Source organism: Fusarium musae, chromosome 4 (assembly GCF_019915245.1).
Source record: "Fusarium musae strain F31 chromosome 4, whole genome shotgun sequence".
In the NCBI taxonomy this organism is placed as follows: Eukaryota; Fungi; Ascomycota; class Sordariomycetes; order Hypocreales; family Nectriaceae; genus Fusarium; species Fusarium musae.
Window position 1 is genome coordinate 2,140,564 of NC_058390.1, and position 26,255 is coordinate 2,166,818.

General features: G+C 48.8%; 9 protein-coding genes across 9 annotated transcripts; 2 read left to right on the forward strand and 7 right to left on the reverse strand.

The window, feature by feature from the left end:
• Window positions 1-3,072: 3,072 nt before the first annotated feature.
• Window positions 3,073-4,090, reverse strand: J7337_005603 (uncharacterized protein; the record flags this gene model as incomplete). The annotated part of the gene is made up of 3 exons (XM_044823278.1): window positions 3,073-3,215; window positions 3,351-3,545; window positions 3,643-4,090. The coding sequence occupies 3 exons, from the start codon at window positions 4,088-4,090 to the stop codon at window positions 3,073-3,075; spliced, it is 786 nt and encodes a 261-aa protein (XP_044681769.1).
• Window positions 4,091-8,380: 4,290 nt separating this feature from the next.
• Window positions 8,381-8,777, reverse strand: J7337_005604 (uncharacterized protein; the record flags this gene model as incomplete). Its single annotated transcript, XM_044823279.1, has 2 exons — window positions 8,381-8,443; window positions 8,496-8,777. 2 exons carry the CDS (start codon window positions 8,775-8,777, stop codon window positions 8,381-8,383), a joined length of 345 nt encoding a protein of 114 aa, XP_044681770.1.
• A 1,136-nt stretch (window positions 8,778-9,913) lies between these two features.
• On the reverse strand, window positions 9,914-10,808 carry J7337_005605 (uncharacterized protein; the record flags this gene model as incomplete). Its single annotated transcript, XM_044823280.1, has 2 exons — window positions 9,914-10,239; window positions 10,304-10,808. The coding sequence occupies 2 exons, from the start codon at window positions 10,806-10,808 to the stop codon at window positions 9,914-9,916; spliced, it is 831 nt and encodes a 276-aa protein (XP_044681771.1).
• A 925-nt stretch (window positions 10,809-11,733) lies between these two features.
• Window positions 11,734-13,626, forward strand: J7337_005606 (uncharacterized protein; the record flags this gene model as incomplete). Its single annotated transcript, XM_044823281.1, has 3 exons — window positions 11,734-12,192; window positions 12,249-12,720; window positions 12,770-13,626. The coding sequence occupies 3 exons, from the start codon at window positions 11,734-11,736 to the stop codon at window positions 13,624-13,626; spliced, it is 1,788 nt and encodes a 595-aa protein (XP_044681772.1).
• Window positions 13,627-14,015: 389 nt separating this feature from the next.
• On the reverse strand, window positions 14,016-15,626 carry J7337_005607 (uncharacterized protein; the record flags this gene model as incomplete). Its single annotated transcript, XM_044823282.1, has 2 exons — window positions 14,016-14,776; window positions 14,825-15,626. The coding sequence occupies 2 exons, from the start codon at window positions 15,624-15,626 to the stop codon at window positions 14,016-14,018; spliced, it is 1,563 nt and encodes a 520-aa protein (XP_044681773.1).
• Window positions 15,627-18,745: 3,119 nt separating this feature from the next.
• On the reverse strand, window positions 18,746-19,967 carry HEM2 (Aminolevulinate dehydratase; the record flags this gene model as incomplete). Its single annotated transcript, XM_044823283.1, has 2 exons — window positions 18,746-19,654; window positions 19,716-19,967. The coding sequence occupies 2 exons, from the start codon at window positions 19,965-19,967 to the stop codon at window positions 18,746-18,748; spliced, it is 1,161 nt and encodes a 386-aa protein (XP_044681774.1).
• A 3,071-nt stretch (window positions 19,968-23,038) lies between these two features.
• On the reverse strand, window positions 23,039-23,749 carry J7337_005609 (uncharacterized protein; the record flags this gene model as incomplete). Its single annotated transcript, XM_044823284.1, has 1 exon — window positions 23,039-23,749. The coding sequence occupies one exon, from the start codon at window positions 23,747-23,749 to the stop codon at window positions 23,039-23,041; it is 711 nt and encodes a 236-aa protein (XP_044681775.1).
• Window positions 23,750-24,212: 463 nt separating this feature from the next.
• J7337_005610 (uncharacterized protein) lies at window positions 24,213-24,988 on the reverse strand (the record flags this gene model as incomplete). The annotated part of the gene is made up of 2 exons (XM_044823285.1): window positions 24,213-24,914; window positions 24,968-24,988. 2 exons carry the CDS (start codon window positions 24,986-24,988, stop codon window positions 24,213-24,215), a joined length of 723 nt encoding a protein of 240 aa, XP_044681776.1.
• Window positions 24,989-25,413: 425 nt separating this feature from the next.
• On the forward strand, window positions 25,414-26,157 carry J7337_005611 (uncharacterized protein; the record flags this gene model as incomplete). Its single annotated transcript, XM_044823286.1, has 2 exons — window positions 25,414-25,629; window positions 25,690-26,157. 2 exons carry the CDS (start codon window positions 25,414-25,416, stop codon window positions 26,155-26,157), a joined length of 684 nt encoding a protein of 227 aa, XP_044681777.1.
• Window positions 26,158-26,255: the final 98 nt, after the last annotated feature.

Sequence of the window (26,255 nt, forward strand, 5' to 3'; positions counted from 1 at the left end):
TGGTTGTTCCAGCGTTTGGGGACAGCAAAGTTTATTCGTGTTTAGAAAGTTCTGCTGAATGCCACTATTCCATTGCTCTACCGCTAGATACCTACAGTACTCTGTGTTCCGGGTTATTGGGCGCGTGGTTGTTGCAATCTCTCAGCAGGGCGCCTAATACGGATCATCGCCAAGACACCAAGCTAATGTAACGATCAGTGACACCTCCACTAAGTGGCACTATTATTCCCAGTCTCATTTCCATTTCTCTCCGACGTTGCAGCAGCCTGACTCAACATCGTCATAAGAGTGCCCTGTGACCCTTGAGACAACAACCAACACTTGCCATGTCCGTCCTTTGCATTGAGACAACCTTTTCTTCTCGCCGGCCCGGTAGCCAGTCAATTGGCGGTGCAACAGCGCCAAAAGCGTCATTACAAGTCCCAGTTTGGTACACGGACACACTTCCCAAGTTCCAATCGTCAGCTGAGATGGATGAATGCTGGACCGGGCCTCTTCCGCAGTGGTCCACAGACTGTTCCAACTCCAGATCTCTTTGTCCGTCCCGAAAAACATGTGGGGGATCATGATCCATGTGATTGTCGATGCCAACCCTGACGCTTCGGAGTTATGGCTATCCACCTGAACCAGACCAGACCAGGTCCTGGGACCTGGGTGCATGTTGAAGCACGAGAGAATTGGCGAGCTACGCGCCGGGACAACTACATAAGATTTCCGTCCGTAGAGCGGCAAAGTCACGAATCAAAAGGCTAATGATGAACACCTTTAGCCTCTGGCCCCCTGCTTCGGTTTGATTTCGCATCACATCTCACAACCGTCGATGTCACAGTAGCCGACTAAGTTAGTAGGACCTTGGCCTTGGCCGTGCTCCTTGCTATCCGTATAGATACGTACTAAATACCTTAGGAGCCACTTTTTCCCACATGGCATGGTGAATCGCCGCCTGATGGTTGAGCCAGACGCTTTTCTCAGTTTCTGCTGACGGTTGTGATTGTAAACTGTCTGCCAGTCTTAGACAACCATTCATTCATTAATTATCCTGAGTTCCACTCGCCCTGTCATGTAATTTCCACGGACCGTCCACTACTGGGCTAGGCGTGCCCACCGCTGCTTCATCGCCAAACTCTATTGTTGAGCACCAATTGTTCTCCCTGCTTTGTTGGACTGCTTGCCTCCCTGTTTGCTTGCTAAGCCTTTACTACGTCGTACGTGAACTGGATGCTCCACGTTTTGTTTGAGCCGTTGGGTTGATCATTGCAAGGATCTCTTGCACGGGCAATCGCACCCATACATAGTTGATTGCCATGATGCCATCTATCCGTACTCCGTACCTGGCTGGGCATCTCGATTTTTATTTGACTTTGTCTGTTCTCCTACGGTAGACAGCTTATTTTGTCTTACTCACGGCGAATTGATTGCCGTTTTAGGCCACCACAATAAGCAAACAGTTGCACTTCAACGGCTCGAGTTTCAGGGCTTAGACTAAGAAAAAGAAAATGAGTAGGGGCGAAAACACCAAAAACCCAAATCAAGGTTTGAATCGAACGGTGAATGACATCTCGCGTGCGTCTAAACATTGCAAGGCCAACAGCGGATCGCACTAGGTACATACGTACAGTATCAGGCCCGCCTCTCGGAGCGGCTGTTTGGCGCCGATTGCCTACCTAAGGTAAGGTACCTAATGTAATGCCTAGGTACCTAAGTAGGTACCTATCATGGAAGGTGATGTACTATGGGAAATTCAGGAATTCAAGGGAGTGAGCCTGTCAATGTCAGGTTTTGTCTCCAAACTCCAGACCCCAAGGTGGACAATGCCCAGTCACAAGTCTCTTCCATGCATATCATCAAGCCCACCTTATCGAAAACAGGGGAACAAAGCCAACCCTGGTAAAGTTCCCACCGCTAAGAGTCAGGCACTCGAAACAATCGCCAACTTAACCAGCCCGTTATTCCCGCTCGCTAAAGCCCGCCCCGGTTCTTTGATTGATTACTGCAGGGGGGTCAACGTTACCTGAACCTTGATTTTGAACCCTGACTTTTTGTGCTTGCTTGTTGACCTGTCATGCATGGATTCAACGGAAACATGAGCGCCCGGGACTAGCTCCAGTTCTGGATATTCAGAGACAATAGGATCTTTTTACTTTCGCACCATCGAAGCTCTCCACTTCCCCCGAACGGGTTTCTTTCCAGTCTTTTACAGATCCCCGAAATCATGAGGATCCTTTCGCGACTCGCTCGGCCTTTGCTATGACATCGGCCAGGGCAAAGTAAAGTCAATCAGCAGCAAACTGACTCTTGAGCCTGAATCGTAACGCCGTGGGTCAAACACGGTTGAGACAGGTTGCCAAATCCACAACCAACGGCGCCTCCAGAACTTCTAGTCGCCTTCTTTCCCTTCTTCGTCTTGTCTAATGTCCACAATTGACGCCCCGCTCGCTGCTTGAGGTGGTGACCTTCTTGGCGTTTCGAGGCCCATTCTGGAGTTCTAGCCACCACCAAGCATCTCGAGGCAATTACACAATCTCAAACGAAGCCCCATCAGAGCACATGGCGTTGTTCAAAACGTTGCGGTTGCAGACCTATCGGCGCACTATCCTCCTCTGGACGAAAGGCACGCCAAGCTTCTTACGACCATCATTTAGAGTCTGGGCTTCCTCACACCTGTTTCCCATTGTGCCATTCAGGTCACTCCTATTCGATGCCATCCGAAGCCGGTTCCTGAATAAGATCCCCGACTACAGTAATTCTGTTGGCTGATCACTGGCTCGGCGCCGCCGATTTTGCTGGATCTGTCTATGGCCAATATGTTTCATCCTGTGTGGTTCAGCCACGGGAAACAAACGCTCAGATCCAGATGTGTGCTTCAGAGGTAGGGAGTTGTACTATACAATCAGGTCTATTTATCAACAATTCCAGCCAACACCAAGGACTGACTACACTAGTTATACAAATATACAAATACCGTGTAAGTGGCTTACACTCCAAGCCAACCGTTTCAGAAATGGAGCGTTTCTGTGTTTGGAGGCTTGTGAGTTTCCAGTCTCGAACCGTTATGATGCCATCTTTGACCAGCTAAGCCTTCTTCTTTCCGATCTTATAGCCCCATGATCGAAGGATCTTAACGACCTTGGGTGTTAGGGCGGCCGTTAATGGCACCCGAATGAAGATAAAGCTCTTGTGAATGGCGTACGCCAGCGCCAGCTGAGTTGCTAAACCTGTCGCAGATTGAGTCGTTAGCCTTTCTCACCAACTCAGCAAGCTTCCTCTACTGCCCACATCACGAGCTGTTAGGGGCGATGATAAGCATCTAATGCATGCGCCCAGGGGCAAAATCTAATGATAGTACTCACTAGCATCGGTACGATTGCGTTCCTCAGCCTTCTCGACACCCCATGTGGCCATTTCCATCTTGTCACTGATATCGTCATCGCCAAGTGCTCTCGCCTCAGCCTTCTTGAACGACTGCCAGTAGGTGTGCCAGGCCTCCCGAACAGTATCGGGGATCATCTGCTTGATTGACGACATCACACGATGTTCGACCTCGCCTAAAATGCGCCAGCGGCATCAATTAGCAACCCACTGAGAATAAAGGTCCGCATGACCTCGTTAACGGATCTAGGTGAGGCCGCGACAATATCTTACCGATTTTATCAGCACCGACCATTCTAACAAACAGGAAGCAGAACGGGAAGTCGAGAACGGTCAGCCCGAGGTAGACGCCAACGGTTACCCAGCCGTATTCCTTTGTAAGCTTCTTGAGTTTGGCGGTGAGGCCTTTTGGTTCCTCGGCTTCGCCAACGGTCGGCTTCTTATTTGTCTTGCGCTTTGTGGTAAATCGAAAACCGCGTCTTAGTACGCCTTGGAGCATGCTTGGCGTTGTTGTAGAACCGATCCCGAAGCGAGCGCTCCTCAGTCTGGCCATCATACTATCCCAAGGGATGGTCTTCCATCTCAACAGCTGACGCGCGGTCTTGTTTTGCGACTGTGATGTAAAGAGTCTCCTCCATGCGCCACTCCAAGCTGCCTGTTGAGCTTGTTGGCTGAAGACGCGCAAAGGCGCACGCACGCCGCGAACAGGTTGCCTTAACATGATTGTCAAATGAGGTCGTTTTAGTCACAAAATCCAATGTCCTCCTGAGTCGTAGGTTCACAGTCGAAGAGAAGGTGGTTGAGAAACTTCGTGATCGGTCGAAACGGGCGAGAGGCGATAATTAATCGTAACTGGTCGGAGCTTTCGGATTTAATGTGTTGGATTCAAGTAATTACAAGATGGGGGAAACCAGCCAGATTCATAATCAGAACATCGTGACTCTTGATAATGAAATTGCAAACCGTAATAGGTTATCTTGCCGTTTTCTCCCGAACTCGTTTGATAGCAAGCGACCCGTCGTTCGAGAGAAAATTTCTGGAGGTTCGGCGAGGTGACGATGATGCGGAATTGCGCCACGATCAAGTCCAACCTAAGTTAAGCCACCAGTGGTTTTCGTGGCTGTGGTATCACGTGTTTCCTCATACCTATTATGTAGGTAGGTACACAGCAGCGAGCAACTGAGATCTTCTCACCACAACCATCCTTCAATCTGCAAAGCAAGTGACTCGTTTTGGAACAGTATTTCGGGTGAATAAAGCCTTCAGAGATTTTGCGAAGCTCCTTAGACTTGAGTACATCGTCTGAGCCCCCAAGTCTCGGGCCAGTTTTCAGGATGAGGTTACCAAAGTTGCACGAGCAGAAAAATGGGAAGTGTCTCAAGCTATGATTGCCTGATTCTGAAGTTGATGGTTGTGTAAGAGATCTTTTACCTTTGCCATATATGAGTATGTAACTGTATTGCGGTATTATCGATAGGACACTCATAGCTGGTGAATATAACCTACAACTGAGAATTATTCAGTATTTGGCTTCCTTGGACACTTATGAACACAAGCCAAAATTGAGTCAGCAAACCCTTTGTGTCTTGGAGGTCTCGTCTCTCGGTTCCATGATGGGGATCTCGTGTTGTTATTAAACATTTCTCGCCTTCCAAGTCGCTTGATGTAAGTCAGGGGTAGCATGGCTCTGAGTTAGTACTGATGGTCAAATCGCATCGAGAACATAATATGCAGTGCAACGTTGCACTGTGGCCTTCATATTGAACTCTGTTCGGGAAAGAGCGAAGAGGCGCCATAGTACTATGCATCTTGGCGTATGACGGCTATTGTGCGATGGTGCTGCAAGTGGCTGCTCACAAATATCCATTAAGGGAGCGTGGTTTTAGTCTCGTCGACTACACATAGAGGTATCACGGGAATGAACTTCTGTTTGAATCGCGATCTCCACATTGAGACATACAAAGACACCTGCTTAGGCCCAGATCAGATCAGTGTCAAATACAAGGAAGTTGCCTGAAGAAACCACAGGCAACTGTTGCGAGCACTGCTTAGCAGTGATATCGACTCTCAACCAGTACCTACATATTATATCACTTAGCAAGCGTTCTTCCCCTGCTCTTTTCCAAGCAGCTCCTATACCTCCTGGCTACCAAGGTACCTTTCCAACCTAAAGGTACCTCTTTCTTGCAATTCCAACTTCATTTGCCGGCATATGCCCGTAAGTAAAGTAAGGCACCAACCTAGGCATGGCCCATATGAAGTGAACCTTCCTCTCCCATTCTTTACCCATTCATCCACTCATTTTTCAACTCTCACAGGTATCAAACTTTTGCAACCTCACTTCTCGATCAAATTCCTGTGCTTGGACCTGACGAGTCCATTTTAGCAGAAAAATGAAGGTGTTCGAGTGACATATTGCAGGTACAGGATTTCGACCCTACTTCGACAAACTGTCAACCACATTCGACCATCACTGTCCTCTTGCAAATCCTATCACACTCAACGGATGGCCTGAGTTGATAATAACTAATTTCCCAACTCATCACTACTGAATAGGGCCATTGATTCGTTTCTTCTCACTCGTTACACTCTAATCACATCATATACCAACGATGCCAGCCGCCATCACATACGGCAAGAAGAGGAATAGACGTATCCTGAGGACGCTGGGAACACGTCGCCAAAGAGCCATACCAAAACCTTTACTACCTGCCCGGCTGCGTATGTTAGCCCACATGTCTTCCCTGGTCAACTTCTAACTGTTTCGGAAGCAGAATTCCATATAAACAAGTCCCCTGAGCAAGCATCCCGCAAGAGAGCAATGGTTGAACCGCAAACTGCGGATGAAATGGCAAGCTGGTTACTAGACGATTCCACACCAGAGCGCCTCTCCAATGAAGGAGAAGACTTGTCTCCAAAAAAGAGACGGACCACTACACTGAGGAACTCGGTTTCGATTGATAGCAATCAAGCTATCTCGCCACTGGATTTCCCTTCACCTATCAAACCACTCAGATCTCTAGATACTCACACTCGGGCCTCTCGCATGGGCAAGCACTCGCCATCGAAAGCCGTGGGAAGGGTTCTTAGACGAGCTGCCACGACTGGTAGACACAGGGATACATCACAAACGCGACTAAGCACAAGCTTACGACGCCGCCATGCGTCTACCAGATCGCTGTCTTATGACCCCCTCAAATTTCACCCTACGAAAGACTTCGCAGTGGCGACATCTGTGACGCTCGATGCCTGTGACAATAATGCGAGAGATCGAGTTGCAGAAGGATGCCAGATTACTCACACCCAAGACCGGTGTGCTGGTGAAGAGATTACTGGGAAACTCGCCGCTATGCTGGCCGCGACCAATGCACTCAAGCCTTCGCCACAACAAGCCAATTGCTCGACCTCAAGATTCACGCGTATGGTACCGTCGAAAGTACGTGCAAAAGTCTCGAATGCTTGGGATCGCTTCCATCCGAAAGCCGTGAATCACGAGGAAACACAGGCTCCGGCCTTGTCCCACTCAGGCGATGAACAAGGTGATAGGTGGATCAGAGGGAGCATTGTTCCGACTCCTCGCTCACATGCAACAACTGATAATGCTTCTCCGATCAGTAACATTGAGCTCCGCTTGAATGAAGGGGATAATCTCAATAAGAGTAAAGTCCAGCAAATCGTTGGAGGTCGCGTTAACAGAAAACCATTAGCAGACGATGGAAAGTCACTCAGAAATGGCAAACTTGTGGAGGATCCATTCTCTGAACGAGCTGACAAGCGAGCTCTAATATGTTTCGAAAACCGACTGAATCAAGGCGCAAACGATGGTCCAAAGACGCCTCCCCCTTCGCTATCCAATCCATTCGAATCCGAGGTGGGATTCGACGACAACATTGAAGATAGGTTCTTGAACAGTACACCAGTCGGATCTTCAACCCCTCGGATTCTAGTCGAGCGTCCATCAACGTCAACGTCGAGCAGTGGTTGCTGCTCCGCGAGCCGCGATATGCACATACCAGAGAAGCATTTCAATGAGAAACCGGGATCCATATCGACGACTGGGCGAAAAGTACTCGGCCACTTTTCGGGCCATGAGATTTTAGATCCTGGTGGCGATGCGTTGGCTAATCCGGCCACTCAAGCTCGACAAGTTTCGGAGAAAGCGAAGAGAAGCTTACATACCTCTAGTTGGAGGAAGAAACACCCGTCACCCAGCAAAGAAGCTCTGGAAAATTTGGAACTCCAATTCCAGCAGTATACTCATGCTCGTGTCTCTGAGCCTGTCAAGCGCGATATGGATGAGCTTATAATGGAATCTTTGGACGCAAGCCCATCTCTAAGGGCATGTGAAAGGAGAAGATTGAGCTTAGCTCGTTTGTCGGTTACCAATATTGACGAACTGGTCGATCCTGTGTGCGGGAAAGTTCATCATCGCCGAGGCTCCTCAACATCGATGCTCCAATTGATACGAAGCCCTTACGTGCTACAAAATTCGGACAAGTTGCACAAGGATATTCGGCTGGCGCCCCCTTATCGTCCAGCTGGTGTTTCCCCTTCTGATGTAGACGAGTTACATTAGCAAGTTTAGGGAACATGGCGATAGCCAGTAAACCTTTGCATTCGTCAGAAATTATCGTAGGTGATGGAAAGCCGTGAGGATACGGGCACAAATTGTGGTTTACGAAAGGGCAAAAACAACAGCAACCATTGTTATATGGATGACTAGAATGCCAAAAGGCTATGTGGTCAGGACGAGCTGCGAGATTGTGATGGATAAGGTCTCTGGTAGTGGCAGTGCAAATTTATGCTTGTCTATGTATAGCCGTGTAACAAATAATACTATTATCCTCAACTCCCAGTAGAGGGTATCAACGCTATCATAATCGTACATGTTGTGTATAAGTTAAATGTCCGTGATTCCATACTCCGTTCGACTTGCAGGATTTCCTGTATGCTCGGTCTGCTTGATGACCGCTTGGCATAAGGTAGGTAACTAGCAAGTTACTTAGGATGTTTAATAACGGTGGTGACGCGCACCACGACCATCAGTACCGCGCATACGTCGAGTACCAGCAGCCTTTAATGACGTTAGTGTACCGTTGGCCCGAGAGCAGTTAGAATGAACATACCTTGACACCAGATCGGCGAGTCAAACTACCCTTGAGCTTGAGTAGGGCACCGCTGACCTTATCCTTCATGGAAGGTCGACGCTGGTGGTGATGAACGGGAGCAGTGGTTGTAGCATGAGTTCGTCGGCCAGCACCACCGCCGAACATTCCGCGGCGGCGGGGCTTTGTTGTTGTGGTTGTGGTGGTGGTTGTATGGCGATGAGAATGGGCTGGAGCACGGCGGCGGGTGCTGAAGATGGAGCGGCGGGGGGCGGTGTGACGGTGAGTTCGTGTGAGAGGCATGATGAATGGTTTATTGTATAGTGGATTGGATGTGGAGGTCAAGTAGAGTGTGCTTGTGCTAGTGTTTGTGCTTTTGTGTATTGATGATTCTGAGTCTGATTCTGATATCTATATTGAGAAATGGCTGCAACTGGATATTATATACACATTTGGATGGTTGCCCAACATTAAGTAGGTACTGTAGGTAACAAACGTACTTGAGCATGGAACCATGCTTGGCCAAGAATTATTGCATCACCTATTACGATCATTGATGAAATACGTAGGGAAACCTGGTCATCGGATCTCGTTGTCTGCAGATCCAATGGGTTTGATACCACTATCAACCACCTCTAACTTGGACCCTGAAAGAGGGAAATGGCCAAAAAGATCCTGGAGGGAGCAAAACTTGGAAATACAGAACAGGTTGGGGACGAATCGGCTGTTGGTCTAAGGACAGTGGCGGAATTGACGTTTTAAAGATGTACTGAAACGTCACTAGATGGGATGCAATCGAGTTTAATTGGTAGGCGGGTAGTAAACCCTTGTTCAAGATGCAGGGTCCAACGGGTTCCCAGACAGGGGCCTTAGCAGTCCCCAGGGAGCAAGAAAACATAAGACTTGAGAAGAGGGTGCCTAAATAAATTCAGTAAAGACTCCCCTAAACTTGGACTAAATTGCCTAAGTCTTTTCATCACTTAGGATAAAGCTCTCCAAGTTTTCTTACCTCCCCATGGCCGTGGGGGTGATGTCATAGGGCTGCAGATGAATTAGAGTGGATGAGGTACCCAGTCGTAAATGACTGGCTTTACAGAGTTGAGGGACGATGAGTAGGTATGTTCAAGTTGGTCATGATTGCATCTATTAATAGGACTCATTATTTCTTGTCTACCCAAGTGAGGTTTGGAGAAGGGATGACGACGATGATGATGAGCAAGATCGAGATGGGCATGGAATCAACCATGACAGATGGCCTACAAGAAAATATCCAATATTTCCAACTTCCATTGCTTCCCTCGAGCCTAGATCCCTTAGGTCACGGTATCCAACGGATATCGTAACATTGTACAATGGAAAACCTCATTTTAACCAACTTGAAACATTCTCCAATACGATACTGCCCTGCCTCTAGGGTAATAGCATCGGGCATGACATCGTTAAGCCCGCAAGTTATTCTTGATGATCTCTAGATCCTTGGCTGAGAAACCAAGGCTCTTCACGTAGCCATCCCATCCTCCATACTCGGCTTTGACACCTTGACCAAAAGCCTCCCAAAAGCTCGGGCGTAGGCTGACCATGTTCCAAAAGCCAGACTCCTCAGTGCTCTTCACGTCGATGTTTGCCAATACGAACAAGAGTAGACGCTTGCGTGCTGGCTCGATACCAATCCGTGATAGCATGTAATCGAAAATGACGTCTTGTTGCTTGGTGCCGGCAAGGGTCTGCAGGAGCCCTGCCATGACGCCTGTGCGGTCACGGCCAGCTGCAGCTCAGTTTTACGATTAGTTTCACAACCCTTTGAGCACAAACTTGATTTATTTTCCTACCAGTGCAGTGGAAGAGAAAAGGCTCGTTCGGTTTGTCCCTCACGTGTTCGAGGACTGCTCGGATAGAGGGTTTGTACGCCGCTATGACTGCCATCAGCTGCTCCCTCCAAGCAGTTCTGCCATCATCAACAGCAAAGTCAGCGGCATTAGGCTGGGGATATTCAGCAACGCGCTCGCAGAAGACAAAATTGACGCCGCTTATTTCTGGACTGGGATACGTAGCTCGCTCCTCCTTGCTGCGAAGGTCAAAAACAGTCTTGACATTGGCAGTGATCCAGGCCATAGCTTCTGGGTCGGCGGCGGCGGCGTCAAGCATACCAGAACGGAAGATATACCCAGGGCGTATGGCGCTGCCGGGGACACCACCTAGATCGCGGAGGTTGATGATAGATTCAATAGGGATGAAAGGTTTGGAGTTGAAAGCGGCCGTGAGGGTGTCGGCTGGAAGGGGCTCTCGAACGTGGACAGCCGCGACGGACTCAAGTTCAGCTCGCGAGAGAGTCATGCTTGGGTTTAGCCTTTTCTTCTTTGTAGATGGCGAAATTGTAAAGATGGAAACTATCGTTCGTTACTGTTGTTGCTGATATGATAGTGGTGGATAGGTAGGAAAGAAACTCAAGCTGACACTGTCGGGTCAAGTCTGCCAGTGCCATGCGGTTATATAGGCAGCTCTAGATACCTTACCTACCTAGGTAAGCATCTAGAGATATAGATAGGCTACATCTTCAGTGCATCAGCTACAGCAACATCCTTTTTCCCGTATTCAGCCAGTGGTTATCGCAAGCCATCACAAACGGTGACCCCAAGTCTATATCTCCTATCGTTTAAGACCAGTGGAGTTTGGTGTTTGAGAGCGAGCCATAGAGCTGCTATTCGCAGCACTTGTATATGTATCCTTAAAAGTACATCACACGGGGAAACAGTTGTGAAATCAATAAGAGCTTAAGAGAACCTAAGGTAGGTAGTGATGTCAATTAAGGTACGAATTAATGTGGAGAGCTAGCTACTAACTTACCTAACCCAGGACTCTGGGGTAAGTAAGCTCCCGTCACGATCAAGATGCACTTAGGTAAGGATCCCTGGCTGACACACATCTTTTTCATAGGTAAAGTTAAATGGAAAGCGAGGCACCTTCACATACGATAATTCTAGATATATCTTATAGATAAATAAATAATATCTTCTTTTCTATGATGCGTACTATCTGAATCAAACTTTGAGACGCAAACCTCTTTTCACGTAGGTACATACCATGCAGCTTCCCCCACAAAGATCGATGAAATCCTTATCGATAACACACAGTTATCAAATCATGGCTCCCACATCACCCCCAACAATCACTATCTCCAAAAGATCTAATGCCTTTACAGAACTGGGCTCTATTATTTACATCAGGAGAAGCAGTTCAGTTATAAACCACGTGTTCGGCCATGGCTGTCACAGCCTCTTTGGCCAGATGGGGACTAGTTCTGCCCCTCATAGTTGTCGCTTTTGCTGTTGCATACCGCCTTCAACAGCCACTCACAGCTCCGGACGAGGGAGATTCAGCAACATATTGTTATAACTCCATCCGAACACATGATCCTGAGCAGGCTGAAGCTCAATGCTTCACTGTTGCGGATGGCGCCTTTACCGCTGTTGGCCCACGAGACGCTGATCAGTCTGTGATAGATGGTTATGTGATCCCAGGACTCTGGGACGGACATGGTCACTTGCTGCAGTACGGGGAGTTCCTCCACTCGGTTGATTTGTTTGGTGCCAAATCTCTCGCGGAGGTGCGTACGAGGATCAAAGACTATATCTCTGCCAACCCTGGGGCCGGATCGAAAGACAATTGGGTTCGCGGGGTTGGATGGGATCAGACCTTTTTTGGGCGTATGCCCACAGCTGTAAGACACTCATTCATATCTATCAGCTTCCCGCCACACACTAAGAAGTTTCACAGGCAGATATCACGCATGATACAGAGCTCAGCAGCATCTATCTCATGCTTGATCGCATCGATGTTCACTGCACTTGGGTTTCCCAGCCTGTTCTCGATCTCCTTCCATCAGACCTCCCTGAAACTGTCCCGGGAGGTGAGATCATCCGTGACCCTGGCCTCGGTGTTTTCTGCGATAACGCGATGGAAATGGTCATCTCGATTTGGCCTCAACCTGGCCGGGACTTCAAGGCTCTTACAGTCAAGTCCGCCATGAAGCGCCTTAACGAGGTTGGTCTTGTTGGTATGCACGATGCTGGAGCAACTCCAGATACTTTGAATCTCTATAACGAGCTCTCTTCGGGAGACGACTGGACTCTTCGTGTCTATGCAATGTTGGAATGTCCTCAGCGTAACTCGTACTGCCCAGAGGAAGCTGTCAAGTTTGCCCGAGACGATGATCGCTTTGCAGTTCAGAGTGTCAAGCTATTTGCAGGTACGTTTCTCCATCCAAATCATCCAAGGCAGTGACTAACCTCATACAGACGGCGCTCTCGGAAGCTGGGGCAGCGCCATGCTCGAGCCATACTCCGATCACCCGTGGACCTCGGGCTCGCTCCTTATCAACGCCTCTGCTCTTACTGATGTGACCAAGCGCTGGGCTGCCGACGGATACCAGGTCAATATCCATGCTATCGGTGATCTTGCCAATCGTAACGCTGTTGACGCTCTTGAGGCGGCTCTTGCCCAGCAGTGTCTTCATGAAGCTACTGCTCAGGGTGCACACCCTTCGACTCCGGACCAGTCCGCAAACGAGTCTCCCGACCAGATTGAAGCACATGCTGCTTGTCAAGCTCGTCATCGCTTTCGCATTGAGCACGCCCAAATAATTCACCCTGATGATCAGCAACGGATTCGGGAGGTTGGCATCATCCCCTCTATCCAACCCACACATGCAACATCAGACATGAAGTATGCTCTTGCTCGTCTCGGTAAAGACCGTCTCTCATCCTCCGCCTACCGGATGCGTTCTGTTCTTTCTGCCCATCCGATTCTGGGTAGCGATTTTCCTGTCGAGCCCCCCAACCCATTCCAGGGCATCTACGCCGCCGTAACCCGTCGAAGCCCGCATACGGGTCGTGGAACAGACGATAGCCCTGATGGCTGGCACACAGAAGAGACATTGAGCTTAGATGAAGCTATGTGGGGATTCACTGGAGCTCCTGCTTATGGGGCATTCCTTGATAGTCGCGCCGGTGTCATCCGGGACGGTGCTTTGGCTGATTGGGTTGTCCTTGATAGACCTATTGAGTCTTATGATATAGATGATTTACGCACCCTAAAAGTTAAGGAGACATGGGTGGCAGGCAAAAAAGTATATGCACGATCTAACCATGGCTAGATTTCCGGTCCTATTTACCATAGAAAAATCATCTAGAAGGTATTGTCGAGGTTACATATGACAAAGCTAGAAATAGAAGTTGTGTTTTGTTGACCTCTCTGCACCTATATTCGCACCCAAAATGATCTAACAGTTCTTTTAATATGGTACTGTTTTAGCAACTGAACGGAACGTGTGGATGCCACCAAGTCACGACATCTCATAGACCTCTCCCGGGGTGAAAGAAATGGACTCCCCCCTTCTGTCTCTTGTGCGATAGAAATCAAACACCCAAACGCCGCGGAATAGGTCTTCGTCCCGAAGACCAGCCTCTGTAGAACCAAAGCTTGCAAAACGCTAACCTCAAACGCCGAATATCACGAATCAGTTTTCTTCTGGTGCCATGAACTCTAGTCCGACTTAACAATAAGCTTGTTTTCCCACCATTTTGCGAATTTGACTGTTGGGATATCAACCGCTCGCCAGAATATATCAGCCCACCAAAAGATAGTTGGAATCACAAAGAAAGAGCTCAGGACGAAACCAGCAGTGAAGCGGTGCCCCTCAGTACCTGTCACACTATAGGACCATCTTTCGAAATGATATCCAACGGCATGGATGGCGGGTCCATGCATAAGATAAAGGGCATAAGAGATCTTGCCCAAGTACTGCACGAAAGCAGAGTTGAACACGCGCTGCCAGTTAGACGAGCGGCTCACTGCGAGAACAAACATAACAGCACCCGTACATTGCCAGTATCTGTACTTCTCGGCCGCCCACCACTTAGGAATCAGCGACGTAAGGTAGATCCAGCCCGGAGTTCGATCACCGCCCTCATCGGGTTGACTCATAAGATATAAGCTCGCGACACTGAAAATTGCCCAGAAAGCGCTCTGGTACCAACGGCGTTGATTAGACTGGGTCTTCTCCTCGATGGGGAGAGCAGGAGGTGAGACGTGGGCGCCGCGGACAAGATCAATCTCAGCCAGGACCATGCCGCAGAGGAACATGAGAAATTCCCAACGCGAATTTCGGTAGGTAAAGAGCATTATAACGGCAACTGTGATGAATCGGTACTGACTTCGAAGTCGAGCAGTGGCTATTAGGGTGAGGAAGAGATACAGCGAGCAACGGAACTCAACAGGGATGGTCCACAGATGCTGGTCATAGTCTAGATGAATGGTTAGTAGGATTTATTTAAGCGGGTGGTTTGACCTACTGGTACTTCCCCCGTGGGTCTTCCAGCCGAAGACATGGACAAAATCGAACATATCCTTTGCCCATTCTGTGAACTGGGCATAGTTTGTGGAGAGACGTGAGGGGTGAGGTTCTCTGACGTTCCTCATGTAGGTACGGTCCATGGCAAACTCTCTGGTCCATTCGTAAACACCCAGGCGAATGAAGCAAACGATCATTAGGGTGGAGATAGCGGTTGGAAGGTATAGACGTATGCCTCGTCGGAACACTAGAGAACTCATGGTAGTCGAGAAGTCCTGGGTGTTCCTGCCCCGGATGAGCTTGAGAGGTCGATAGGAGAGGGCATAACCCGAGATGACAAAGAAAAGACAGACAGCTGGAGGACCCTGGTACCACAGTCGAATAATTGGTAGCTTCAAGATGTTGTAGTGGGCGTCGTCACAGCCCCAGCCTTTGGCGATGACGAATGCCTGGTAGAAGAAATGACAAAAAAAGACGACGAGGGCGGCAACGCCTCGCATGCCGTCGAGGTAGGCTGTAGGAGCGAGCTTGGCCGGTCGAATCTGTTCCCGAGCATGTCGTCCCTGAAGATAACTGGGAACGAAGAACCAAGCGAAGCGAACTAGGTAAACTCTCCAAGGGGTTGAACGAACGTAGTCCACGGGAGCGAGAATGGGGCCGGCCCATTTCTCAAAGTGAAGCCGATGGTGGTCTTGATCATCTCGACCGCTGTCACTGTCAACGTCGGAGACAGACCTGTTGTCGAGCAATCCCATCTTCTCCTCGTCAGAGAGTGAGTGTATTGAGTGAGAATGACGACTCATGGTTGAAATGGAAGTCCAGAGAGACGTTTTGGACGGTCCTGGTCTGGTAGAGATGGGAAAACGACAGGAGGAAGGAAGTGGCCTAGCAAGGAAAGAGGGAAGGAAAGAGGGCATGGGTAGCCAAGTGGAAAGCGTGGAACAGAAGACGACAGAAATGGAAGGAGCGTGATAGTCGTTCAATCACCGGTGTAGGTAGGAAAGGAAACAAACGGAACAGTTTTGACCAAAGTAAAACAAAAACTGGAGGAACTGGACGAGTGTTTGCCGAGAGATCAGCTGTGGAGGAGGAAACGAGTATGAGAGCGAGGACTAGAGATGCCAAGAGATGGCCACCAGGGGATCTCTTGTATGTAGGTAGGTACTGAAGAAACACGGCCGTTGATGTAGAGAACAAAGGGCGACGACGACGGCGGCGACGAGGTAGAAGAAAAGGAAACAGGGAAACGGCAGACTATGGTATACATAGTGTTGGGGTTGGGATTGGGAGTCAGGGTCATACAGTATCTCACAGTATCACTACTATACAAGTGACAGACACTTGCAGTTCCAGTTCCAGTTCCAGCTTCAGCTCCAGTTGTTCACTCAAACGGATAGAGGGAGCCTATCAACTTGCACCGTCCCGTGAGCCAAACGTCTATCAATGGAGACATGCTGTGTTTCAACGTCTTGATTCGCCTTGAAACGCCCTGCTTCGCTTCCTCATATGCATACATAATAGTATAACACTGGTTATAAATGCCATGAATGCATATCCACACTGCGCCCAACCAACTACCGATCTTCGACAGTTCAAGCCGCATACTAGTCAGGACCAGGGGCAAAGAATGGAGATCTGCAGCATCTCTGTGGAGTTTGTATAGCAAAAGATGGTTGATGATTGCATGACAAGTGCTTGATATGATGCCGATAACCAAGTTTTCTCAGATATTAGTTTAAGCATGAAATAGAAATTGTCGTGATAGTAGAATTCCAAAACGTTTTATCGTTGTATAAGACAGGTAGATGGATGGATAATGTGGCTTAAAGAAACACACCTAAAACATCATGTGTGTATCAAAAGACGATAGAGGTTTCCGACGGCATCCGCTGACAAAGATAATGCCATGACACAGTAGGTACTGTACCTTGATTTTCCACACCAACCTAAGGTGAGACATCTATTTTAAAACTGGGGTGTCAGTTCAGGTAAGTAATTAAGCATTGGCTAAGAAAAAGCCAAGGTTTTTTTTTTTAACCCCTGTAAATCTAGCTGTTTCTTGATTTCCATCTATTGGATAGGTAACTTTAACTAGGTACGTACCTGTTTTCGTAGGATGATTCTTGACTTCTTAATACTATAAACTTTGATTGTTGTTGCATACTCTAGCAATTATAGGCTCTCAGATATTTTCCAATCAGTCCAATGGCTCTATTATTATTCTTCATTTGCATTTGACGTTGAACCGGCCTCAACATGGACCCACCACACAAATATGATAATGTCCCTGCAGGCCCAATTATTTACGACATGTAGGGTTCCAGATACTGGGATGCTCCCTTAGAAACGCGCGTACGTGAGGTACTATAGCCTCCCATACCCTTTAACTGCTATGGAGACCTGGAATCTGGTGCAGGCATTCAACAGTGCACCAGATATTGTCTCATCTGAACAGTACACAGCTTCAAGGGTTACATGTAAATGTTTGACACGGCTAACCGGCTTCGACTTTACGACAGAGCCATTGAGGAACAGCACATCCTCGGTTTTGCAAGATGGGAAATCCGTCCTGATGAGCACACGGCCCATCATCATCTATCGTCTGCACCACTTCAAGCTGCCATCTAAGACGAACGGTCGGCCGCATACAAGGTAGTATTCCCGGCGTTACAGCTCGACTAAATTCCCGGTGAAGCGTAACTCAAACATAACACCATCCTAGTAAACCGTAAAGAGCTAATTATGTATAACCTCTAGCATAACTCATGCGGCGAGCTGAGTCAAGCTCTATGTGAACCGAGAGATCATTGAGGATACTAGCATGGCGCATAGTCGATCAATACTTGGCAAACTTGTTGGTTCGTCCAGACTTCGATCTCACATCCTCTTCTCTGGGACCGATCTCAATTGTCAACATGAAACTAACAATAAAGCTTGTTTCCCTCTTCGCTCTCTCTGACACGATAACTGAACTCTCATGTGGAGAAAAACTTGGCTTTGCTTCAGGGAAGAGAGAGAGGGCTACCGGTGCGTCAACACGGCGCATCATGAGCTCACAGCTGACGACGACAAAAACAAGAGGACCCAGATTTCCAACGTAGACGATAGGGGCTAGCGAATAGACAGACAGCGTTCATGTTGCATCTTGATACCGTATTTTTGAATTCACGCATGAGGTGCTATGCACTGTATACCTCAGTATTGATCATTCCATATGTGCTTCACTCTGCAAAATACTGTAAGTACCTAAGTAACTGATCATAAGGTACCAACCCTCGCTACCTCGTGCCGTAAAACATATAAGCTTGCCAGGTCCTGTCTCGCATCTACGGATACTAATCTTGTAGGATCGCCCTGTGGACCTGCTTCTGCTCATGCCTCATGGCCCCAAGCCTCAAGGTGTGCTGTGATCGACACGACTATCACTATCCCGCTTCATTGCCAGCCATCTAGTTTCTCGTCGACCTCATCTTGGATATGAGTTGAACGAACGACACGTCATCTGTGCTTGTCATTCGCCCAAATCCGAATCTCAGTGGCACTGGTCAAGCCTGGCAGATACGCTTCGTTTCCTTGTCATGGCCCACCGCGCTATACAATCTGTATTTCATCTTCAACGAGCCTGCACTGCTGTCAATCCATTACCTAGCTACATTTGTTGAAAGTTGCTGAGATCATGGGTGTCGTCATGTATAACAAGCACCAGTGACACAAATTCGATATTTTAACACCAAGTTCGTATGTATATATTGTTTTTCATTAGCGAGTGATTCTTGCTTCCAATCGTATAGTCCTTTTTGACATAATATAATCAAATCCCTTGCTCCCTTTCTTCATTTATGAAACGCCCATATTTTCGTCCCAAACACCTGCCAACGCCTTGAAATAAATCTCAGTGTATATCATGTATAATTTGCAAACCCTAGTTTTCGAGCCAGTCGAGGAAGTCAGGGGTGAAGTAGCTGACCACAATAGTAGCGCCAGCTCGAAGAATGCCTTCTGTTGACTCGAAAGCCATAGCCTTGAGATCGAAGACTCCAGCCTTGGCTCCGGCATGTATCATGGCATACTCGCCACTGACCTGGTATGCAGCCACGGGAAGATCTTTACCCAGGTCCTTGGCATCACTGATAATGTCCAGATACTGACTAGCAGGCTTCACCATGATAATATCGGCTCCCTCGTTGATATCTCGCACAATGGCACGTCGTGCGAGGCCACGACCACCAGGAGGAAGCTGGTAGCACTTGCGGTCACCAAATGAAGGTGCTGAACCGGCGGCATCTCGGAAGGGGCCATACAAGCAGCCTGAGAACTTGGCCGAGTACGACATAAGAACTGTCTTGTGGGCAATTCCCTCCTCAATCAGTTTAAGCTTGATGGCGCGAATGCGGCCGTCGTTCATGTCTGAAGGAGCCACGCAGTGAGCACCAGCCTTAGCATAAGCGATGGCGACATCAGAGATACGGTCGACAGACAACTGGTTGTTCAGACTGCCATCATCACGGAGAATACCGCAGTGGCCATGAGAAGTGTATTCGCAAAGACAGACATCACAGCAGATGAAGAGCTGTGGGAAACGGCGGCGAATGATTTGGATGGCCTTGATGACAGGTCCTTCGGGATCGTCGGCGGCGGTACCTAGCGCGTCCTTTGTGCCAGTTTGCATGGGGACACCGAAGAGCATAACAGAGCGGAGGCCTTTGTGAACGAGAGGCTCGAGGAACGGAATCAGCTTGTCACAGCTAAGCTGGTGCTGGCCAGGTAGAGAAGGAACGAGAATCATGTCGCCTTCACCATCGGTGACGAAGAGAGGGTAGATGAGCATGGACTAAATACATCATGTTAGACACCTCGGCCTCAATTACTAAGGGCTCAATTACGCTCCATACCTTTGTGAGTTGACGCTCGGCCTGCCATGAACGGGCTAGAGGGTGGAAGTAGCCACCATGAAGCTGGCTTGAAATGTCGCCGGAAATGCTAACGCTGGTGGCAGCAGTGCTGGTGTAGGACATAGCACGCGAGACGTGTGAAGCTCGGTCATCGAGAGTCGAGACGGAAGAGCGGGGACCGGGGATCTGAGGGCGGCGAGCGCCATTGGAGTCGCGAAGGCTCAAGTCTTGAACAAGGCTGGAGAAAGACATGATGTCGACTACGGTTGATGGTGTTTTGGAGAGACGATGGTTGATCTTGAAAGGATGAAGAGCGGCCAAAGTTTCAGGGCGAAACAGATAGATGGCGGGCCTCGGGCGTAAGGTGGCCAAAAATTCAACGGACGGTTAACTGGGGGTCCTTGTGATGAGCGGAACAGGTCGGAAGGATGACAATTGGAAGACGAAACAACGCAAATCACGAACAGCGAGACAAGGGGTATCGAGAGGACTTGAAGTGAAGGAGTAGAGCAAGACAAGAGGTGTAAGTTGACCGTTGGGGAGAAGAGATGATAAAGGTTGAGCGTCGGGGACCAGAATCTTAGATAGAACAGCAATTGCCAATGAGAGCGTTGGTATAACTGAGCCCGTCAGCGATTTCCGTCTTGCGCATGTGCACGCGGCGTGATCGGTCAAGTTCGGAAAGTCTGTGGCCCATCCAATCAGAAGGTACGATCACCCACTGACTCCATTTTATTGTCCAATCGCATGCGCTTGCCACTGGAAAATTTCCTCAACTGTCTTAGCTGAGCTGCGCCGGCGACTGCCGACCTCGCTTCACTGCCATCGAACCAGCAGAGAGACCCGGGTTTTCTTTCTTCTTCTTACAAAGGTAGATTCGGAGTGGCCGTTCTGATGGGTAAGACAATTCGACCAATTGCCGCCAGATGATAGTCTCAAGTTTGATGAATCTCTGAAATATATGTCCGGGAACTTGTCTAAAGCCTTCCATAGACCCATTGCCTAGATCAATCCATTGACTCATTTTTAAGAGGAGAAGCCGTGGAAAACTGCCAGCCGAGCCCTCAACCCCGCAAGCCAATAACGGTCCCGACTTTTCTAATTCCGTCCATGCCCCCATCATTCAGGCCGTTGCCGGTACCTAGGCCGGAACAAGTGGGGGGTTTTCCGGAGATGTCACCGCAAAGACATGCCATATATACCTAGTTCTTGGGGAGCTAAGGTAGCTTAAGACTTGGGAAGAGGGTACTAAAATAAACTTAGCAAAGAGCCCCCTAAACTTAGACTAAATCGCCTAAATATTTATTTTATCATCAAGGTCAACTCGCAGCCGTATTCCTGAGCGAGCTCCTGATCGCGTGATCCAATGTTTGGTATCTCCTCGGATCGTGGAATCATAGGTGGACTACTTTCTCATGAATAAGCGATGCTTCTCAGTGTCCTCTGCCTGTGCGTTAATTTCATCTCTGAGTTTTAGAATTTCCTTTTTTATCGTTTCTAAGTCAGCCTCGAAAGATGTATCCAGGCATCTCTAAAGTCTAGTATAATTTACATTCATTGCTCCTTAGAGAGCAAAGCTTCATTGTGTCAATATCATCACCGTTAGCTTTATCAGTTTGCAAATCTTCAGGTGATAGGAGCCCTGATTCTAGAGGATTTCGCATATAAATCGTTAATGGCCCGGAGAACTTCGTCCATCTTGGCATTCCCAAGATGCGGACCCAGCCCGCTATGCGATCTGCCTCGCAAAGGCCGGCCTTCAGCCGACGTATCGGAAGAGGCTTACCACGGTGTCGTCCTGCAATCATCGCCGGCGTAGAAGCTGAGTTGGAACTACCCGTGAAGGGTTTCTTGAACTTCAACCACCCTGGGCCATGGCTGTACGTCGTCTAGATGACCAAGCCGCCATCCAAACCTCTTCTGCTGAAAAGCCGAAGGTCGGGCCCCGAAGCGCTGAGTTTCTGGCTATGAGTCTAATTGTTTCTGGGCTGCATGTGGCCTTTGTTAGAACTGAGCCCAAGATATTTAAGTACTCTCCTAGTCATTTTGACAAGATAATTAAATAATGATTTGGATCGGGTTTCTCTTCTCTTCATTCCTAAGCCCACCGACCATTGCTGGGTTCACAAGTTGACAACTCGTCATCGCTGGCTTCTTTCTCATTAGGAGAGACCTTAAAAACTCCTTGAATACCTTCATTAAGCTCCAGAAGGTCTCGTCACATAAAGCCTTCTCATATGTCTTCTGTTATCTATCAAAAAACACAGTTTCCTGACCATATCCTTCATGTACATGCCCGAAAACATGCAGCAAAGGACGGATGCGCCATAACTCTTTGAGAAGATAATGGCACCAGAGGTTTAGATCGAGATGAGCGAAAGGAGGGCCGTGAGTGACGAGAACGTCAATACCGTTCGGAGCAGTATTTGACCAAGCATCTTGGCTCCGCGAGTATTGGAATGCCCAATTCCCGTGGCGAGGTGATAGAGGACTTCCATGTATCTTTAGGTTTCGGCCGTTGCTGCAGGTGATAGTTGTAGTCTCATTCTGAAGATAAATACAACCTCCCCAATCTAGACCTTGTCTTTCAGCCGTTGATTCCTCTCGAAGCTCACAGCCTTTATCGAGCAGTATGTCGTGGTTTCCTGCCACGATTATCTTGTGTGTGTGTGTGTGTGGTTGAGAGTTGAGCCAAGCGATGGTAGCCTTTAGCTCTCCTAATGACCCTGACTATGTAAGATCTCCGGCGTGAATGAGTACATCTCCAAATGGTAGACGAGGTTGAGAATTGTGCGTGTCTGATATGCACACAATAGAAATGGGATTTGCGAGAGGCTCGTGGGTAATCTGGCGAAGAGAGTAGAAGAAATGTGCAAGAAAGATGTACGGCTTGGACCAGAACTGTTGCCATTTGTTGGGGCGTGGACGCTCCAACAGCACGTCAAGGCCGGTTCTCTGTGTGCCGAAAAGCATGTTATTGGTGAGTAATGGATGAAGCACAAAGACAAGCAAATATCTGAGAATACCTAAAAAACACATACCTCATGTCAGAAGGTGAGGTACCTTACCTAGGTAGGTCCGTTGCGGCCGTTTACCTGAGGCATCAACCAGCAAAGCCATGAATGATACTTTTACCTAAAGTTAGATCAGCGTTATCCGGTATATCATTAGTAGCGGGAAGGGGAGGTTAGATATCTGTTTAAAGGTAGAAAAGAGTATCTACTTTATTTTATTACCCCTAATATCCGACTACCTTACTTATATTAGAGTAACATAATATTACTGATCAAAAATAACTGTAACAGTCTTTTATGTCTACTAACTTATATCCAAAAACACCCTTCTCTCGCATAGGCAAGTCCTGTCATCAAAAGGATCAGCTGTAAGGTCGTTTCTCCGAACTTTATCACATCCATATCATCCTGGGCATCAGAAGACACTTCGAGGTCCCATTTCTTTCTATCAGGAGCTAGGCCCATGGTTTGAGACCACCATTTGACCTGCAAGCCGTTGTGCGCTCCTAGAGTCAATGGCACTGGTGCTGAGTTATTTTTTGGTCCGCCCTTTTCACTAAAGTTAGTATTACATGATGGGGGTGCACCTCTAACCATATTCTTACCGCTATTCGAAGCAGCCTCTTCAGCCTCTTCAGCCGCTTCGACCTCTGCTCCCTGCTGGTGCCCGGGGGATGACGAAACTGGATGTGAAGGGGGGGTTGATGGTGCTAGAGATGGCACAGTTGGCGGTATTGGGGGCTCGGAGAGCGTCACTTGAGAAGTCACCTCCTGAACCCAAGATTGCACACGGTGTGAGGTGCCCGAGTGAGATGTTCTCTTCCTAGACCTCTTATGCTTGCGCGATGTCTTGCCCATATGGGTTTTCTTGGAATCAATTGGCCACGGGAGCCAAGAATCCCAGGACAGAAGGGCAAGGAAGTCAGTTGGGAGTCTCGGATTAGGCTTGGGATGACGATGACGGCGCTTCTTCTTTTTCGTTGCCCCCGACTCAATGCCGTATAAGTCCTCGGTGGCCATGGTGCCTGCATCCGGCCTACTGCTCTTATCATGATGACTTTTGTTGTGGTGGCCCTCGGCATGACTGCTGCTATGCTGGCGTTTACTGCCATGGCTTTTGCAGTTGCTTGTCGCTCCTTTGGAGTCATCGCCAGTCATTGATCCTTCATTCAAAAGTTCAGTGTTAATATATGACTGTTGGTATGTGTAAAGGGAAAGCCGCAATTAACCGCATAGAAAGAGGAGTTGTTTGCAAGTAAGGGGGGTCTGTATAAAGGTAGTTCGCATTGAGAGGTGGTCAGTAGCTTTTGTCACATTACTCACTTGACGCAACAACTCAGTTTATCATACCAAGCATTTCTAAGCCTGGTTTCTATTCGAGTGACTCTAAGAAATGGTGGTACAGGTAGCAATGTACAACAAATATTCACACCGTTCACCCACTCATCGTCAACCAGCCAACCTTTTGTTCAACGACTTTCCTTTAGACTCCTCTCAATTGAGTGTTATCCCTCGCGTCCATGGGCTTGTATCTGTCATTCAGCGCCTCTTCAACTGTCTTGTTCACTTTGTCCTCGGGTTTGCCGAATCGTTGCTGAAGCGCCCTCTCCACGGGAGTCAATGCTGAAAGAGTACCGTCCTCCTGAGCAATATCGACATTCTCCTTATCCTTGCTGTGATCCAGAACAACACTGGCGAAATCCTTGCTCTCGGCCTTGGCCTTCTGGAAAGCGCTTTTGGCCGCTGCCGCTACCTTTCCGCTAGCATCACCAAGCTTAGCAGCCCCCTGTTTTACGATGGGCTTGGCCTGCCGCTCAGCCTCCGCAACCTTTCTTCCGGCCTCGCCAACAGCTTCCGAGGGGCTAACACCAAAGGCTCGGGCCCATAGCCGTGAGGCAGTATCTTCGAGGCCTTCGCGCACTTGAACCCAGTCAGTGTGCTGCACCCATCGCACGGCGTTTTCAACTTCGGTGTTCCATCGATCCTTGGCAATCTCAACGGTTTGAGCCCTCTGAGCAGCGGCGACTTCAGACCGTGTGGGCGGAGGCAGGGGGGGAAGAGGATCGATCAACCCTTGGATGGCGAGAGCTTGTGCGCGAAGGGCAGAGCCTTGTTGCTCACGGGTGCGCTGGTGAGCAAGCACAGAGAGGTAGGCGAGGGAGAGGGTGAGAGTGACGCCGCCGGTCTAATAGTCGAAGTTAGCATACAATCTCATGCATGGCTCATCGAGTTGCGTACAAAACCGGTGGTGAAGCCCATGATGTAGAGCCTTTGCCCGGTTGACTGAGATGCGGTAATTTGCCGGGTTCTTGATGTATCAGAGACGACCAATCCGGGAGTGAGGGTCGAATGAAGCTTAGATACAGAGTTTCATAGCGTGCGCGAGCCCAATTGCCCTCGTGACGCGTGCGATTTCCCCTTTGGAGAGCTGTTGAAGAGGTTCTGTTGGTGGTGGGTTGACGTAGTGCAAAGGCTCTGTCGGCGGACAAGACAAGCCGGCTCCGAAAAAGGCCCAACCAAAAATTTCCCTCCACCAAAAACTGACCACCAAGATACCGTCCGTATCTTGGACGGATTTAGAGCTGCCCACGTGCAAAGCGACGAACCATCGAACAAACCTTTTAATAATTCGAGCACCGCTTTTACCTTTCCCCGGCCAGCTACCGCTATAACCATCCGTCACAATGGCTGGTGGTACTGTCAAGTACCGACATCTGAGTCGCAATTCAGCAGCCCGTGTGGCCCTGCTGCGCGGTCTGGTTACTCAGCTCGTCCAAAACGAACATATCCACACAACTTACGCCAAGGCAAAGGAAGCCCAGCGCATGGCAGAGAAGCTCATCACACTGGCGAAGAGGGACAACGAGCCTGCACGGAGATCAGCACAGGGTATCCTATATGTATGTATACCACAGGGGCTTATTCAGAGAAGCCATGCTAACAGTAAGGTTCTTCGCTAGACACCCACCACAACCCTACCTAAACTGCTGGGCGAGCTGCGAAATCGATACTTGACCCGAGAGGGAGGCTATACTCGCGTCGTGCGCACCGAGTCAAAGAACACATATGATCAGGGCGAGAGCGCCATCCTTGAATTCGTCGACGGCCCAAAGGACTCACGGTTCATGATGACTGCCAAGACAGTTGCCCGCGACCGAATGCTGGGGCAAGAGCATACTCCTGTCACCAGAACCAACATCAAGAAAGTCACACAGTTCCGCGGCGAGGTGCCGTTTGAGGAGATGGTGCGGAGGTTTATGATCTTGAAGACTGGTGAGAAGACTGGACCATCACGGGATGAGAGTAGTTTGGCCGAAGTTGAGGCCGAGAAGGCGGCAGACAAGAATGCTGAGCGGGCAAAGGAAATGGCCGCTGGCATCGTACCGGAGTCAGTGAGAAAGGCGGCGCAACGGAAGAACTCGCCATAGAAGCGACATGTATATCATATTACGAAGGGGGCCAGACTCTGTACAAAATCTGTATAAATTATTTGCATCACGACATGATTGTCTTTTTTGCCAAACCA